This window comes from Trachypithecus francoisi, unplaced genomic scaffold, assembly GCF_009764315.1.
Source record: "Trachypithecus francoisi isolate TF-2019V2 unplaced genomic scaffold, Tfra_2.0 Lachesis_group4, whole genome shotgun sequence".
Taxonomy (NCBI): Eukaryota; Metazoa; Chordata; class Mammalia; order Primates; family Cercopithecidae; genus Trachypithecus; species Trachypithecus francoisi.
In genome coordinates this window covers 98,252,899-98,272,286 of record NW_022681469.1, presented here as the reverse complement: position 1 = coordinate 98,272,286, position 19,388 = coordinate 98,252,899, and the positions used below count along the sequence as shown (strand labels likewise).

The window sequence follows — 19,388 nt, the reverse complement described above, 5'->3', positions numbered from 1 at the left end:
AAGGAGGGGAGAGGGGACTATTAGAACAGTGCTTTTATTACAAGCATTTTTTTTAAACTCTGCCAAGTATAAATACTTTTTCAAAAGCTTCAAGGAATCTCAACATTGCAAGGAATTTTGAGACTGACTTGGCCTTCAAACTGCTCCCATATCTGATGACCCACTATGTGCTAAGCGCTATGTTAGACAATTCAACGCTTACAAATCCCTTCAAGATTTCTTACTGTACACGTGGGAAAAGAAGCTTAGAAAGAAGAATCTAGGCCGGGCGCGGTGGCTCAAGCCTGTAATCCCAGCACTTTGGGAGGCCGAGACGGGCAGATCACGAGGTCAGGAGATCGAGACCATCCTGGCTAACATGGTGAAACCCCGTCTCTACTAAAAAATACAAAAAATTAGCCGGGCGAGGTGGCGGGTGCCTGTAGTCCCAGCTACTCGGGAGGCTGAGGCAGGAGAATGGCGTAAACCCGGGAAGCGGAGCTTGCAGTGAGCTGAGATCCAGCCACTGCACTCCAGCCTGGGCGACAGAGCGAGACTCCGTCTCAAAAAAATAAAAAATAATAAAAAAAAAAAAAGCAGAAAGAAGAATCTATCCAAAGCCTGATGGCAACTTGTAAACTATGTTAAAGATCCATTTGGGTTTATCTCTAAAACACAGGCTTCTATCACATACCAATTCCCTAAAACCACAGCAATCTAGCTTACATGTTAGGCCACACATAGGTCTACGCACATACCTTAGAACCACACGGTTAATCATAAGCTAACAAAACACTGAGCAATTCCCAGAAATAAACTTTACAAGAAACAGGCAAAATCTATTTGTGAACACACACACGCACACACACACACACAGAAGAAGGTTTCAACAAAGTTGTGAGCAATTTGAGAAATCATGTCTCTTCTTATATTATCACATAAGGAAACTCAGAATTGTAAAGAAACCAATTCTTCCCCAAGTTAATGTATAAATTTATGTAAACATATATTGTATAAGTTACATAATTCTAATGAAAGTACCAACAAGATCTTTCTTGAAACTTTGAAAAATAATTCTAAAGCTTATCTGGAAGGATAAACATTCAAGAATAGCCAAGAAAATTCTAAACATAAGAGTAATGAGATATTAAAATGCGTGGTGCTGGCACAGAAATACACAGACTGACCAAATCACTATGGTAGGGCCAGAAAGTATGTGTAGACATTTAGTACATAATCAAAGCAGCATTTTACATCAGTGGGACTAAGATAAATTATTCAAGAAATGGGAAATGGTCTTCATACACAACAAAAAGAAAAGATCTGGAAAAAACTAGCTAACCATTTGGACAAAATAAACAGAGCTGGATCCCAGCTTTATTCTTTATACTGCGTTAAATTCCAGTGGGATCAACACTTTAAATGTAAAAATTGGAAAAATGGAAAAGTATAGGAGAAAAACACAAGAAGATTTTTATTATCCAGGGAAGTGACAGTCCTTTTTATCTTAAGTCAAAGGCCAGAAATGAAAAGAGAAATAGAAATTTTATTTCATAAAAATGTAAATTGATAAATTTAATTTCATAAAATTTTATTTCACAAAAAAATTTATTTCATAAAAAACTCCTGGCTGGGCATGGTGGCTCACGCTTTTAATCCCAGCACTTTGGGAGGCCGAGGCGGGTGGATCACGAGGTCAGGAGATCGAGACCATCCTGGCTAACACGGTGAAACCCCATCTCTACTAAAAATACAAAAAATTAGCCAGGCATGGTGGCGGGCTCCTGTAGTCCCAGCTACTCAGGAGGCTGAGGCAGGAGAATGGCGTGAAGCTGGGAGGCGGAGCTTGCAGTAAGCGGAGATCGTGCCACTGCACTCCAGTCTGGGAGACACAGCGAGACTCCGTCTCAAAAAAAAAAACTCCTATAGTTAAAAAAATAAGCAAATGACAATCTGAGAAAAATATTAGCAACAAATATAATTTTAAAGGATTAATATCACTAATCTTAAAAAGACAGTATATAAAATACATTCTCGTATATATATTTTTTTTTCTTTTTTTTCAAGATGGAGTCTTGCTCTGTCACTGAGGCTGGAGTGCAATGGCATGATCTCAGCCCACTGCAACCTTCGCCTCCCGGGTTCAAGCAATTCTTCTGTCTCAGCCTCCCAAGCAGCTGGACTTACAGGCATGCATCACCATGCCCAGCTAATTTTTGTATTTCTAGTAGAGATGGGATTTCACTATGTTGGCCAGGCTGGTCTCAAACTCCTGACCTCGTGATCTACCACCTCAGCCTCCCAAAGTACTGGAATTACAGGCATGAGCCACCGCACCCGGCCTCTTCTCTATATGCTAACATTTTTTATTTTTTTACAATGAGCATGTACCATTTTTCTATAGAGAAAAATAAAAAGGCTGTTTTCATTTTTAAAAAGGAATATTTGTTTAACCATGCCTACTTCCTCCAGCATATAACTCCCAATATTTAAAGGAACTAACCAACAACTTTAGATCATACAATCACAACCCCTAATCAAAGTTCTAAAAGTTCTTGAAGTTGGATGTGCTTAAGAATCGCCCAGGGTGCCAGGAGCAGTGGCTCATGCCTGTAATCCCAGCACTTTGGGAGGCCAAGGCGGGCTAATCACGAGGTCTGGAGATAGAGACCATCCTGGCTAACATGGTGAAACCCCGTCTCTACTAAAAATACAAAAAATTAGCCCGGCGTGGTGGCAGGCGCCTGTAGTCCCAGCTACTTGCGAGACTGAGGCAGGAGAATGGCGTGAATCGGGAAGGCAGAGTTTGCAGTGAGGTGAGACAGCCCCATTGCACTCCAGCCTGGGCGACAGAGCGAGACTCCGTCTCAAAAAAAAAAAAAAAAAAAAAAAATCGCCCAGGGAGGTTTTACTGCTGATACCACTGCACTCCCGCCTGGGCGACAGAGCGAGACTTTGTCTCAAAAAAAAAAAAAAAAAATCGCCCAGGGAGGTTTTACTGCTGATTTCAAGGGTAGAAAACTTTGCCTTTAAAATTGAACAAGCATCTTGATGTATCAAGTCTGCTAACCTCACTTTGAAAATTATTGTAGTTAGTATATTCAATCATGGGACATTTAAACCTGCAAAAAAAAAAGTACACTGGGAGACTATCTCTGAATTTACCAGATACAGAAATACCCAGTGCTTCTGCAATATACCCATGTAGCAAACCTACACATGTATTCCCTGAATCTAAATTTTAAAAATAAGAAAGAAAGAAATGCCCCGTGCTTCTTAAAGCAGCTACATTGGCCATTGAAGAATTGCTTTCTCTGTCTTATAGTTTTGGGGGTCCCTTAAGATCCGATGCTAAAATGTTGATGCCAAATGAAACTCATTGTCTTGAAATTTCGTCCTCAAGATGTCTTACATTTTGTGTTGGGAAAACAATTATTTGATATGACCCTGAACTCTCTGCAGTTCCACGATATAAAATATGTGGTTGTGTCTTCCCTGGTTAAGTGACTTTTACAGGAACTCAATCTTCTGTGTGCAGTTTTAATTTCATTTGCTGAAGATGCTGTGTTTTCTAAGGTAGAAAGAAAATCTGATTCTTTCTTGGAAACTTCCTGCTTCACTTCAACAGTCTGATTTTTTCATAAACTTGGAATGACCTTTGCAAGTGTCTATTGGGCTCTTCTTCTCCCTCTATGTCCACCTCCATGTTACGAGCTTTACAGGTTTTAAATATTGAGACACTACTATAGTTCATTATGTATATATGTGACTTATTCAAAGCTATCTCATTAGATTCAAAACCTATGATTTCAAGTTAATTGATGACATCTCCAGAATTAAATGCAGTTTACTTTGAGACATCTTCCTATGACTGTGTTTTTCAAAGGACATGAAAGAATTAGAAATTAATCATTTTTTTCTTTGTTTTCTCTCTTTTTACAACTTCTGGTGACAAGTAGTTAAATCCTATCACCTACATGTTTAGGCTTACAATCATTTCTCTCCTTGTTTACAGGTACCATCAAACTAGATAAAAATAATTCTGGAGCCATTTTATTGTTTATATAATATTAGGTCATTCCTTTCTTCCTTCTTCACTCATTCATTTGATCAGTCCTCATTGAGCATCTGGATATGGTCCAGTTACTTTGCAAGATCGTAAGCCTAGAAACACTTTTGGAACTCTAATTCTGATTGATTCAATATTTTCCTAAGTTTTTCCAAGAAGGAACCAAACTCCACAACTGCAGCATAGCTCCAGAAATATCAACTGAACAATTACTGTGATATTAGTTTCAATAATCTTCGTAAATGGCCAGGAAAATGTCTCACCAACTGGGGACTATCAACCATCATTACTTTAATCTGGTGCTCATGGCTCCACATGGGTACTTTTGGGTCTCCTGGTCTTTACTGACATAGAAATACTTAAGTTTCCTGACACCCAATGACATGTATGACATACTCTGCCAGTAGCTCTCTTGATACTGGTAGAGGGACATGCTCTTTCACAATGACCATTCTTCCAAAACAATCTTTACTCTAGGAGTAATCTGGGAGTGAATCATGGATGAAGAATTCTGCTGTCTGAACAAAGACTGCAGGTCCCTAAAATCTTGACAGTAATTTGTGACTGGCACCTGCTCACCCACACAGTAAGAGCCCTCTCTTGTCATACTATCAGTAACCCTGTGCTGCCCTTGAATTTCTGAGGAAATCAGAAATTTGTTTTCACCAGCCAGTCCTTGCTCCATGCCAATGAAAATATCAAATTTGGTTCCATCAGGAGTCCCCCTGGAGATGTCTGCCATGGCTTCCATGTGCGAGGTGATCTCATATGAAGCTATTTTGGAAATCCCCAATATCAATGTGGGACAGATGGCTTGACTCTGTGAGGTTTTAGCAGAGCCTCTTAGACCTCTCGCTTTCCTTTGTAAAATCCAAGACTCTAGTGACTGACAGGGTTGGCAAGGCATCCTTCTTCAATAATTCAATAAACTCAGCAAAATCCCTCATCTTAGGTGAGTCACTGGTCACAAAAGATGTTATGATGGCATATGTTTGGTCTTATGGGCTATCTGCTTGTGTTTATTTTGTTTGCTTCTAGATAGCCTCAAATACCACTTGGAAAAGGCTGAGTCTAAAAATTGGGGGAACTATGTATAGTTCATCTGAAAGTCAGCACAAACTTTACACAAGTCCTTCATTCTTTTGGGCAAGGTGGGCTTGGTAATAATTCTCAAAGAGTACTGGTGTCAGCTTGAAGGGAGGTCTGTAATCAATAGGTCCCAGGGTTCTCTCTCTCTCCAGACACTGCCTCAGTCAGAATGTTTCTCTTTGCCACAGAGGAGGACATGATGGCAAGCTTATCAAGTCCAGTAAAATTCATTCAGTGTGTGAATCCCAAGAAAGAGGACACTTGACATCCAACTCTGCAATGTACTTCAGAGAAACCATTTAAGCAACATCTGTTCAACTTCCAGAGTGGAGATAGGATTCAGCTGCATATAAAGAGTAGTTGCTGGAAGATTCCTATGTCCTGCTTTTCACTTTTCTTCATTTTTACTAGTATCCTCTTCTTTTCCTTTATTTTCTTTTATTTCTTTCTTTTTCTGTTTTGCCAAAAGGTGTATAAAGTATTTGAGGTCACAGTAAGTGCCCCTGGTTGTTAGTTCCAGCAAATTATAAGCAGCCCCTTACTACCATAGTAAAGGAACACTCTTAGGTATCACACAATGCTCCCCAGTATGCAGACTGGAAGATAAAATCCTTTAGGCAAGTTCAAGTCCTGTGGCTCAAAAGCCATAAGATTTTTGAGCTGATAAAAACATTGGAAATGATCTAGCCATTTTACAAATGAGGCACATTAAAGTTATGGGATGTTCATGGCTTACCAGTGCCCCACTACAATTCAGATATAGAGCCTGAATGGGAACACCCACCCCTTCCCTATATCTCTCCCTTACACTCCTGGCACCTTGTAAGTAGGAAGCGCGTGCCCTTCTGCTCTCCTTTCTCCCTGACACACAAACCCTGTGCCATTCATATGGGCATTCTCACAAAGCTCCACCCCTTTCATCGTGGTTTCCTCTGTCTAAAAGGCCTTCCTTAATCTGGAAATCATTTCCTACTCATCTTCCAAGACCCAGCTCAAATATTGAACTTTGGGGAAATTTATGTACCCCATGCAAGTCACTTGCTCAATGTTTACTTTGCCTGTACTATGTGACTTTTCAGACTGGTTTACATCCCACTGTCTCTCCTGCCTGGAGCTCCTGAGACCAAGAATAACATGTCAGCCATCTTGATTCCCTGGCTTTGCACAGAGCCAAGCACATGGTACACAGGAAGTGACCAATTAAGCAAACAAACAACACCAACAATAAAAACAACTCTCAATCTACAATTCTGTGAAGGCCAAAGCTCCTGCTTTCAAGGGGCTTATTCAGTGGAGGAGTTGCTTATTACCTCACAATAAATATTTGCCGAATCATGAATTAATGTGCTCTAATTCTGATTCTCCCAGGTTGATAGGTTATTACCAAAACCCATCTGCTCTCAGTGTGATTTGTGGCTCAACCACTTTTTTTTTATCTTGGCTAATAGGACTTACTACTCTGTAGTCTGGCTTCTGCACTACACTGCATTTATCACTGCCCCCAGTACTGGACTCTCACCATAAAGCTATGCAGAGAAATTGGCGGGAAATTCACTGTCACACATTAGAAGTGTCCTCCATGATAAAACGTCATGTTAGCCTGGAGTGGGAAACTAAGCACACATACTGTTAGTCGGTGTGTAAGATGATCAGCTTGGCAATATATATCAACATTTTTAATGTATGTCTTTTTAGCTGCATTTCCACTGGTAAAAATTTATTTTATGAACATACTTGCACAAATTTTCAAATGCGAATTATAAGGGTATTCATTGAAGTAATAGTTGAAATAGCATACATCTAAACATTGTTATATCCATACCCTGGAATTCCATGCAGGTATTTAAAAGGATGCCACAGATATAAATGTGCTAAGAAGGAGTGAAGTTCAATAGTCACACATCACTTAATGATGGGGATACCTTCTGAGAGAGGTGTTGTTAGGTGATTTCATCATTGTGCAAACATCATAGAGTGTACTTACACAAACCTAGATCATAGAGCTTACTACACACCTAGGCTAGATGGTGTAGCCTATTGCTCCTAGGCTACAGACCTGTACAGCATGGTACTATACTGAATACTGTAGCAATTGTAATACAATGGTGAGTATTTGTATATCTAAGCATAGGAAACGTACAGTAAAAATACAGTGTAAAAGATAAAAAATGTACTTTGGGAGGCCGAGGCCGGCGGATCACGAAGTCAGGAGATAGAGACCATCCTGGCTAACATGGTAAAACCCCATTTCTACTAAAAATCCAAAAAATCAGCTGGGCGTGATTGCACGCGCCTGTAGTCCCAGCTACTCGGGAGTCTGAGGCAGGAGAATTGTTTGACCTTGGGAGGCAGAGGTTGCACTGAGCTGAGATCGCGCCACTGTACTCCAGCCTGGGTGACAGAGCAAGACTCTGTCTCAAAAAAAAAAAAAAAAAAAAAAAGATACGTCTGTGTAGGGCACTTACCATGAATGGAACTTGCATGACTGAAAGTTGCTCTGAGTGAGTCAGTGGATGAGTAGAGAGTGAATGTGAAGACCTAGGACATTACTGTACATTACTACAGATTTTATAAGCCCTATATTCTAGCTAGGCATGGTGATGCACATCTATAATCCCAGCTACTCAAGAGGCTGAGGCAGGAGGATCACTTGAGCCCAGGAGTTCTAATCCAGCCTGCGTAACATAGCAAGATCCCATCTCAAAAAAATAAAAAGTGAAAATAATAAATAAACTCTGTATACTTAGGCCACACTAAATTTATTAATTTTTTTCTTTCTTCAATAATGAATTAAACTTAGCTTACTATAACTTTTTACTTTAAAAACTTTTTAATTTTTTTAACCTTCTGATTATTTTGTAATAATACTTACCTTAAAACACAGATTGTATAGCTGTACAAAATTATTTAATTTCTTTATATCCCTATTTATAGTAGCTGTTTTCTGTTTAAAATTTTTATTTTTATTGTTTTTACTTTTTAAGTTTTTTGTTAAAAACTAAGACACAAACAGGTACATTAGCCTAGGCCTACACAGGATCGGGATCATCAATATCACTGACTTCCGCCCCCACATTTTGTCCCATTGTAAGGTCGTCAGTGCATGGAACTGCCATCTCATTCATATATATATATATATATATATATATACACACACACACACACACACATACATTTTTTTTTTTTTTTTTTTGAGACGGAGTTTCACTCTTGTCACCCAGGCTGGAGTGCAATGGCATGATCTCTCACTGCAACCTCTGCCTTCTGGGTTCAAGTGATTTTCCTGCCTCAGCCACCTGAGCAGCTGGGATTACGGGTGCCTGCCACCACGCCCAGCTAATTTTTGTATTTTTAGTAGAGATAGAGTTTCACCATGTTGGCCAGGCTGGTCTCAAACTCCTGACCTTAGGTGATTCACCTGCCTCAGCATCCCAAAGTGCTGGGATTACAGGCATGAGCCACTGCGCCCAGCCTCGTCTCCTCTATTAAAATTCCTTCTTCTAGAATCCTTCTGAAGAACCTGCCTGTGGCTGTTTTATAGTTAACTTTTATACATATATATGTGTGTGTGTGTGTATATATATGTGTGTGTGTATATATATGTGTGTGTGTGTATAAATATGTGTGTATGCATGTGTAGAAAGTACAGTCTAAAATAATAAATAGTATAGTAAATGCACAAACTAGTAACAGTTGTTTATTGTTATCAAGTATTATGTACTTGATAATGTGGCATACTGTGTTATGTGGTACACTTTTAAATGACTGGCAATTCAGTAGGTTTCTTTACACTGACATCACCACAAGCACGCAACTAATGTGTTGCATTAAGATGTTACAATTTTTCAGCTCCATGGTAATCTTACAGGGCCGCTGTCGTATATGCAGTCCATTGCTGATGAAAACATCATTGTGGGGCACATGACTGTATTATTAATTGAAAATAAAAGACGCTGAAGAGTAACGTTCAGCATTAACCCATTCATGTAAACAAAGAGTAGATATACAGTCATGCACCACATCATGACATTTCGGTCAACAATGGACGGAATATACAACAGTGGACCCATAAGATTAACCTGGAGCTGAAAAATTCCTATAGCCTAGTGGCAACATAGCCATCATAATGTTGTAGAGCAATTACCTTTTTAAAAATAAATTTAGTGTAGCCTAAGTGTACAGTGTTTATAAAGCCTACAGTAGTATACAGAACGTCCTAGACCCTCACATTACTCACCATTCACTCCACTCACCCGAGCAACTTCTAGACCTGCAAACTCCATGCATGGTAAGTGCCCTATACAGGTGTATTTTTTTTTATCATTTATACTGTATTTTTACTGTACCTTTTCTATGTTTAGATACACAAATACTCACCACTGTGTTACAATTGCCTACAGTGTTCTTTTTTTTTTTTTTTTGAGATGGAGTCTTGCTGTGTCACCCAGGCTGGAGTGCAGTGGCACAATCTCTGCTCATTGCAAACCTCATCTCCCAGATTCAAGTGATTCCCCTACCTCAGCCCCCCGAGTAGCTGGAACTACAGGTGTGTGCCATCAAGCCCAGCTAATTTTGGGGTTTTTAGTAAAAATGGGTTTTCACCATGTTGGCCAGGCTGGTCTTGAAGGCCGGTCTCAGCCTCCCAAAGTGCGGGGATTTACAGGTGTGAGCCACCATGCCTGGCCAATTGCTTTCAGTGTTCTGTTACAGTACCATAGTGTACAGATTTGTAGCCTAGGAGCAATAGTAGGGTACACCATCTAGGTTTGTATAACTACACTCTATGATATTTGTGCAATGATGAAATCGCCAAACGATGCATTTCTCAGAACATATTCCCATCATTAAGAGATGCATGACTGTATATATTTGTATGTGTTTTTAAGTTACTGGAAGAATATACAAAATATGAATAGTGCTTGTAACAGTGAATGGTATAGGAAGAAGGAAGGAGTAGGAGGATTCTATTTTTTATTTCATACACTTCTTCAGTGTTTGAATTATTTTTATTGAATATATTACTTTCATTATTTTTAAAAACGTCTTCTTCCCACCTTCTTGTCTTGTCTACTTCAGCCTAGCCAACTAGTTTTTCTCAGGACTGAGGTTATTTATTCCATATTAACTCTGTCTCAAGCTCATATGCATCTCCCAAGATTATTCTTCCCAAACCACTTTAGGTTTAAGAATGACTTTTCCTAGGTCTTTAGCTTATGATTAAATAAATGACACCATCATAGACAGACCCCCTAATTCAGGTGTTGAATTACAAAAATGAATTTTCAGGGGGAAAAATGCTAACTCAGTTGTGTTAGTTAAAATATCAGTAAACATTAGCGATGACACAGTGTCATGAAGCGGAAGGTCAAAGACTTATACACCCTTCACTGGGCGCCATGGTGGGACTTAACTGGGGCAGTTCCGGTTCTGCCATTAGGACCATGAGCACTCCAATCTCAATGAAATTGTATAAGACACTGCCGTTATCCCCGGATCATTGCCACGATAGACCCAAACAACTCCAGTCTATCGTGTCAATGGGTATTTGGGGAGTCTTTAACACACGGATCATTGGCAAGCTGTGCCATAAAAGCCCTGTAGGAGCCGTGACTGTGTGCGGAATCAATGCACACTCGGGGACTCCCCCATGCTCGGATCATTTGCAGCGCATCGTGTCAACGCATACTCCGGGAGCCCTTACTCTGAAGCCTGTGAGTGCTGAGGAACAGTGTACACCAAAAATACTTATGAAATAGTTGTTACAGTGCGTACACAGTATTCACTTTTCTAAATGGCATGTCAGCAAGTTCAGTGTGCCACAAATAACTCCTAAAAGGCACAAAACACTCCTAGAGGCCCACCTTCACACATGAACGGTTAGTCAATGGAATTGTGGCATGGCTGTGGGGGAGTGTAAGTTTTTCTTTACAGTAAAAAAGGGAAAAGGAAGAGACATCTCCTATGCAGTGTTGTCAGGGTTTTCAGCATAATCCCAAACACCTCCTAATTTTTTCCTGGGCATTTGATCCCTAAGATACAAGGACCTTCCCTCCATCCCTGCCTTGTTCCAAAGTACCCGGAGAGCAAGGTGAGAGGGCAGAGTTACAGGATAGGTGGGGTTGGGTCTTAAATGCAGTCCCACAGAAATATAGTGTGAACCACGTGTGTAAATTTAAATGTTCTTTGTAGCCACATTAGAAACAAAAACATTTAATTCATGATACTTTATTTCACCCCATATACTCAAAATATTATCATTTCAATATGCAACCAATGTTTTTAAAGGATGAATGAGCCAGTTCCCATTCTTTTTTTCATACAGTCTTCTTTATAATGGAGTATGTATTTCCCACTTGAAGAACATCCTGGTCTGGCCTGGCCACACTGCAAGCACTCAGCAGCCTCTTGTGGTCAGTGGCTGCCCCAGTGAGCAGCACAGGGGCAGAGGCCCAGGAAAACCAACCCCAGGAGCGTGGATGTTCACTGCTTTCCTTCAACCACTCCAGGCAGGTGTGTCCACCTTTCCGCCTCATTTCCTCAGCAGGGCTGCAACTGCGGAACAGCAGCCTTTTCTCGGCAGCCTGACAGAATAGCTGTGTGTTGGGTTTCTGTAATCATAAAAATGACCACAAATATGCATTCGGAAAGAGGGACAAAAACTTCTCTAGGCCCAAATTGTAATGGCAGTACTAGGTCATCTTTCTTGGAGACTGAGGTGAAAGGAGGGCAAGGGGCCCCTGGGGAAGAAAAGAAGGGGCGGGCGTTGCGTCGAGTGCGGGGGCGGCGGCCTAGCTGCACCCGCGAACTTCCCCAAACCTGCCGCCAGCTCACCTCGCGGCGTGCGGGGTCTCTGGCAGTCGGACGCTGCAGGGTGGCTGGTTTCTGGGGCTGAGTCTGGCCGGACACAAAAGAGGAGGGAAAGGAAGAAACCGAGACAAAGGCGCGGGGGAGGACGAGGAGGCGCGCGTGGTCGCGGGGCGAAGCGGGATGCGGGGCGGGCACGCGCAGCCCCGGGCTCCCGGGACTGGCGGGCGGGAGCTGGCGGAGCGGGCAGGGCGATTTGACTATCAGGCTCAGCCACACTTGGGGCGCCGCTGACAACTTCATTACCTCCGCATATAAAAATGACTGCCGGGGAATGCAAATAGCTCGCCAGTCTCAGCCGCCTGCCCCCGTTCCGCCGCCTGCTGCAGGCGGAGGCCCCGGGAGCCACGGCGGCCCGAGGCACAGACGCGCCCTGTCCAACATAATGAACTGCCCGGCCGCGGCTCCGCCCACGCCCCCGCCCGCGCCCGCGCCGCCGAGCCGGGCCGGGAGAGGGAGCCGGCCGGGTGCGGGAGGAGGAAGGGGTAGGCGGCCGGGGGCGGCTCAGAGGCCGCGCGTTGCTAGTCTGTGTCGGCAAATGTCCTGCCTCTTCACTCTGTCATCCAATTAATGCCGTGAAAATGCCAGGAAAATAGAGTGCTCGGTGGGTTCCACTCGTGACCGCGAACTCTGACGGAAAAGCAGGACCCCCGGCCTCCGTCCCGTGCGCCCTCGTGGTTAAATTGGACGCCAGCATCCCAGTGCCCCGCTCTCGCCTCTACTGCAAGCCGGCGGCGGGTGTGCTGCACCCTGCTCCCCAGGTCTGCGGCCCCCGCGGCCACCTGGAGGAGGCTGCGTCGCAGTGCAGGACCCGCCTCCCGAACCCTGGGCCTCCCTTGCTGGGCTCCCCGGGTGGCCACCGAGGCCAACGGCGTGCGGGAGGGAACGCAGGCTTCACGGTGCTTCTCTTCTTGCCCTGGCTTGCTCCCTGGCAAGAAGTCATCTCCTGCCTTCTGATAGCTCCCCCTGTCACATTTGGGCCCCTTGTGAACTTCTCAAGGGGAGAAGCTAGGTCACTTTTATTAATAATAGCAACAACGGCAGTAGTAAACATCTACTGAGGACTATTCTATGCAAGGCACTATGCCAACTGCTTTACCTACATTATGTTTATCACAGCGATCTTACTGCCCTCCTGGAAACCAGGCTTAGCAAAGCCTTGCAAGGTGCCCAGGATAAGCCAGCTAGGGTGGGAGGGAGCACAGATGAGAACCCAGGCTCCTCTGCACTCTCCATCACTCTGCAGTATTTTCCTGGTCCTTTTTACAGCTCACACAACTGTCCAGCACTCCTTCCTCCCGCGACCGCATCACCCCCAGCCATTTTAGGCCAGGCAAGCCCACCCCCCACCACCCCCATCCCCCCACCCCCTCCCTCTCCTTGGCCCAGAAGTAAATCCTAAGTAGTCTAAATCGGTTATGACCAACCCCTTCCCTTGCCCAGGCATTGGCTTAGAAAAGAGTATGTGACCAGTCCTGGCCAAGGCCAAGCCGGGGACATCTGCTGGGGTTTTCTGGGAAATGCATCCTTCTTCAAAGAAAAGACACCCGTAGAAGCGATTCTAGTTTCTTCTGTTGTATAATGTGTATCTCCACCACCTGGCAACCACGGAGGAGCCAGGGAACAAAGTTAGTCTTTGCAGAGATTTACAGGGTTAAGTGAGCTAACTCCGGTGTTAAAGTTTAGAAGAATCATGTTTTAGTCCTATCTCTACCTGCGATGTAGTCATCGTGTTTATTCAGGGACATATTTAAACTTATCTCCTTTTTGAAACAAGACAAGATATGAAGATGTAAACAAAGGAAAACTCCAGAAATTTCGTCTTGTCTCCATTAAAGAGTGTGTTTCTAGGCACTTCAGTGGAACCTGTCACTTCCAGCTTCTCTTCCTGGGCACTCACCTCTTAACTCATTCAGCTTTTTCCCCCAACTCCCTTTTCCCTCAAAATAGCTCTTTGCCTACACAGCCAAGGCATCTGTTCCCTCCAGGAACATCAGAACCCCCCTTCTAACCATCCTGCACCCACACACCCAGGCGTCTGAGCTTGACTGCCTTTGAAACGTTTACTGGCCTTCAAGTAGTCTCTGAAGAATTTGCATCTAATTTTGAACTTAGGGAAAATCAGGCATAACCAGTCACTTACTAGTTTCCTTGGCAACTGCTTTAAAACGGAATCTGAATTGGAATGAAAATGGATTTTTATAGTTTCACTGAAATCATACACACTTTTCATGAAAATATACAGAAAAAACTATAAAAATATATATGTACTATATGTTTTATTTATTTATCTGGAATCAATACACAGTAACTAACTCAAATATCTCTGTTCCCCACTGCTGAGGAAAGGCACCCCACACTCCCTTAGCAAGACATTTAAGACGCTCCACAATCTGCACCTAACCCAGCTCCAGCCTTATTTGTCTATTGCAGTACACCCCCAAATCATGCTATTGCATTTCCTCTCCCATGACATTCTCTAGAATGCCCTTGAACTTCATGTCCAAGTGTTCAAATACCACTGATCCTTCCAAGTCCAGATTAAATATCACCTCTTCCAAGAAGCTTTTCCCATTCCTCACATATAATGACACAAATTGAGTTACTTAGTGTTTATTTTCAGCAATATTTAGCATATTTACTGATACCCAGTATTGTTAAAATAATGCACATTTCCTAACAGTTGGGGGGCTTAAATATAACCATGCAAACAATTAAAATGAGTAGTAAATATTATCAGCAGAATTAAACTCCCAACTTAAGGCTGAGCTGTTCTCTCAGATGTGATAAAATAAAGCTTCATATGCTGCTTGTTTTTCTTAGAATAACATTGATTTCAGTAATAGAAAACCTGTCTGTAGTAGCTTTAAAAATGAAAAAAATGTGGTATCTCATGTAGGAAGTCCCAAGGTAGCAGATGCTAAGTTTGGTTAATTTAGTGGGTCAAAAATGTTTAATGTTGCCAAGTTTTTCTCGTCTTTCCGAAACTGCCATCCTCAGCTTGCTGACCTTGTTCTTAGCTAGTTCTCCTCAAGGTCTCAAAATGGCTGCCATAGTTCCAGGCATCACTTTAAGACATGGAAAAGCCAGACAAAAAAGTTGACTGTTCTCTTAAATTTTTTAAGAGTGGAGAAATTATACCAAAGATCCCTCAGATCTTTTCTCATTGGCCAGAACCAGGGCACGCGACTATCTCTAAACGACCACTGGCAAGGGAGGCAAGAGTATCAGAATTGATGACTAATCAGGATTTAGCCTTGAATTACATTGAGGGTAAGGGGAGCCATGCAGGAGAGCAGGGAATTGACAGGACAGGCAATGCCAAAACAAAAGCTGAATTTTAGCCAGTTTCCCAGTCATCAATTTCTGCAACCAAACCATCCCAAAGCTTAGTGGCTTAGAAAATTTTTTATTTTTTCTCTAGAATCTGGACAGGGCTCCTAAGGATAAGGAATAAGGGAGGCTGGCTATTGAGCAGGCACTAAAAGTATCAGGAACTTTTTTTTTTTTTTTTGAGATGGAGTCTTATTCTGTTGGCCAAGCCAAGCTGGAGTGCAGTGGCGCGATCTCAGCTCACTGCAACCTCCGCTTGCCTGGTTCAAGGAATTCTCCTGCCTCAGCCTCTCCAATAGCTGGGATTAAAGGCACACACCACTACACCTGGCTAATTTTTGTATTTTTAGTAGAGACGGGGTTTCACCATGTTGGCCAGGCTGTCTCAAACACCCAACCTCAGGTGATCCTCCCACATTGGCCTCCCAAAGTGCTGGGATTACAGGCCTGAGCCACTGCGCCTGGCCAGTATCAGCGACTTATGATGGCTTTTTATTTGAAGATCAAAACCAATCACCCTTTGATTATTCTTATGTTGGTTCTTTCTACCAAAAAAAAGTGTTTGAAAAAATGGTGTATATTGAATTAGTCGATAGCAAACTGATTGGCTGAATCCAATTATTAATTTTCTTAAGGTGCCGTAAAATATTTGGTCTTTTGCTTTGCTTTCTCCCCACTAAATAGCCATGTTATGGACCCCACATAGGATTTTGCCTTTAACAATATAAATGCTTGACTGAATTAAGCCATTTTTGCCCTAAGTTCTTTAGTTTGTAGACATCTGAGAATTAAGTCAGGAGAATAGCAAATAATTATTTTGATTTAGCAAATAATTTGATAACTGGATTATTCACCATCAGAATATTTCTCTTTGAAAACATGTAAATCACAGAAATGTTTGAAGATAAAACTATTAGTCAGTCCCCTCTCAAAGGCAGATAGGAAAATTGTAACATGTAGTCTTTATTTTGTAATGTCACTTCGTTATCCTAAATAGGCCTTCTAGTTCTCTTTTAATTTCTATCTATATATAAGGTAAGAAAGTTCTTAAGTAGTGGCTAAGTCATGTCATTTGTCTGGAGTCAATATACGGTAACTAATCAGAATGTCTCTGGTCCCCACTGCTGAGGTAAGGCAGCCCACACTCCCTTAGCAAGACATTTTTAGTCCTGTCATTTACTAAAATACCACATGGGCTTCCTTTTGTCATCATATCTTCCATCTTCTAATAAATGTATAAGTGTCTCTAGGACAATACCTGGTCGGATGATGAATGTTCATACCATCATACTCTCCCTTTCTTTTCAAGACACTCATGGAACTGCTTGCACAAAATCTGATGTATTCCAATACCATCTCTGTGAATCATAGACCTTTAAAGCCAGAATGACAGTCCTCTAATTTGACAGGCAAAGAAACTAAGGCCCTAGAATTTAGAGAATTTTCTGGAAGTTACCAGACTAGATAGTGACACAGTGGGATCTCATTATCTTGTTTTCTGGTTGGTTGCCTCTTAGACCATACATTGGTATTAATGATTAACATGAAGTACAGACCTAACTCTAACCAGGTTATGAGTCAGATTCTATAATATGGAGTTGGTGGCACTCACTCAACCAGGTCCCTGAAATCTCCACCCCAGCATACCCAGAGATCCCATCAAGTCTTATTCCCAGGTACCTGAGGTCTCCTCAAATCCCTGTTTCATCACCTGTGCCAGCAGCCCAGGCAAACCTGGGGTTCCAGGAAGGTACTTGACAAGGTGCTTCTTACCATCCCCATTGAGCTGGGGCAGTCAGGGGAAACAGAGGGGACAGCTGGTGATGCATTGCCTCCTGTCTATGCACCTTCACAGTGAATTTAAGGCTGAATCTTCAGATTCACATCTGACAGCTTAATCATAAAAGGTTTTTGCTTCTCAAATGTTAATTGAATTTTCCCCCTTAAACAATTGTTTGGATTTAGAAACCCTGAGGCCTGTATTTTTTCAGTGTGGAATTATTCCATTGGCAGCATGCATTCAAATCCACAACTCATGTTTCAAATCATACATTTCTAAAAAGAGAAACCAATGTGCTCCAATTCACTAATACTTTTAAACGATTAAAAGACAACCAAGAAAATGAAACCTAACCACGACTATTTGTACCCTTCTTTTTCTTCACCCAACAATTGCTATAATCCGCACTAATGAGGTAGACTGTGTTAAGAATTTTCTTCACTTAACATTTCTCGTTATTAATAAATTCTGCGCTGACAACTATAAAGTGAACACTTTGGATTTATGCACCTAACCTAATTACATATGCTGCATGTACGCATTTCATTATTTACTTGACAGATTCATTCCTTGATATAATAAATAATTAAACAAGAATCAAATATTAACAATCAGATACATGTTAATTCTCCTCAAATCTGTAGAAACAAACTATATTTTTATCTTCAGTTCAACAAGCACTGATTAAAATTTCTTCATTAGGCAAATTTCATAAGCAAAGTTCTTGATCTACTTTTCTTACTTTCACTGAAAATTAAACCTGGAACAAATTATTCCGGGATTACTTCATGGAAAAAAATAAATGTAACAGTATTTCTAGCAAGCCATTGGATTTGTAATCTTCCATGAGCACTGCTGTATCTTATACATGAAACATTAATCTAAGTGTTTGTTAGGAATTCTCGAAGATGGTCTTATTATAAACCAGAAGCCAGTATCAAATTGGTTGCTAGTGGTATATTACCAGAGATGTCTTGTGGGATAATGGTTTTAACCAGACAATTATTTTATAACTTGTTTAAAGAATAATTCCACGACATTATGGACAATGGTAAAACTCAATTTGGGCTGAAAATTTACACTGAGGTCAAAGTATAGCTGTTGCTTCTTGCACTTTAATGAGCTAGCTTTAAATTTTTTTATTCACGTATATCAACATCTTCATTGATCAAACTATTCTCACATTTTATCAAATTTGCTTTGGTAGAGGATACAATACAATTTCATCATTTAAAAAATATTAAAGATTCATAGATAGCCACATTATTCATAATGCAAGATTAATGCCAGGCTGACAGGTTTTTGTAAAGATCTGACTCTTTTTTTTCTAAGTGCATATACCATATCTATGTGAAATGTACCTCTGATGTTGCATATTGATTACTCCCTTCTCTTCTCTTCTAATGCTAAAGACAGAATATTATGAAATGATTGTCAGGGTTAGTGTGTCTCTGACCTACACATGTACTATTAATAATTTATGAGCTGATTTGAAATACGGCACCAAGAAATCAACTGAGGACCACAGCCGCTCCCAGGATGACATAGACTCTGGGTTGACAGCATGTGTGCCCAGATATTGAGGTTCTATTTGTTAAAATTCATAGAGAGACACAAATTCTTTGAGTGCTAGAGTTAACCGAATGGAAGGAAGCCACGCTTCTTTGTTAGAAATTTCAAGTAGCTACATTTATCTCTTTTCATCCAATCCTTTCTGTGACATGAAATTTCCTTTTTAAATTATTTAATCAGGTTGTCAAGTTAACTCATAGTGTCCATAAACACTGGAGAAGCTAAATTCAAATAATATGGAGGTATATAAAGCAAAAGATCAGGTCTTTCGTCTTATTTCCCCCCTGCCTTCACACTGAAAGGTTGTCCAGTGTGTATCCTTCCAGACTGTTTTCTGTGTTCCTACAAAGACAGAGGAGGTGGGGAAAGAGAGTTCCCACTATTCTCAGAAATGGTCTCACACTCTACACACAGTGCTGCAGGCTGCTTTTTCCACTCAACAACATATCAAAGACACCGCCCACATCAGCACATACATTTGTAGCGCAACTTTTAAACAACAATGTAGTGTTCCATTTTAAAGATGTCCTTTGACTCATTTATCCATTCCCTTATTAATAGATTGGTAAGCTGTCTCAAATGTTTCATGATTTACAATGCCCATATACTGAACATACATACTTATACTCTTGCTCAACTATTTCTCTAAGATAGGGTCCTAGAAGCAGAGTTGCTAGGTCAGTAACTGATTGTTAAATATCC

At 41.4% G+C, this 19,388-nt stretch overlaps 1 protein-coding gene across 1 annotated transcript; it reads right to left on the bottom strand.

Annotated features, from left to right (window-relative positions):
• Window positions 1–11,339: 11,339 nt before the first annotated feature.
• LOC117072384 lies at window positions 11,340–12,414 on the bottom strand. The gene is made up of 2 exons (XM_033192492.1): window positions 11,969–12,414; window positions 11,340–11,745 (listed from the first exon to the last, which is right to left on the bottom strand). Exons 1-2 carry the CDS (start codon window positions 12,242–12,244, stop codon window positions 11,452–11,454), a joined length of 570 nt encoding a protein of 189 aa, XP_033048383.1. The 5' UTR covers window positions 12,245–12,414; the 3' UTR covers window positions 11,340–11,451.
• Window positions 12,415–19,388: the final 6,974 nt, after the last annotated feature.

What these genes read in the sequence shown, in the direction of transcription:
- LOC117072384 (XM_033192492.1), bottom strand. Translation starts at nt 12,244, where the DNA reads ATGAAGTTGTCAGCGGCGCCCCAAGTGTGGCTGAGCCTGATAGTCAAA. An exon ending in GAGACCCCGCACGCCGCGAG is followed by an intron (nt 11,746 to 11,968) that starts GTGAGCTGGCGG and finishes TTATGATTACAG; the next exon opens with AAACCCAACACACAGCTATT.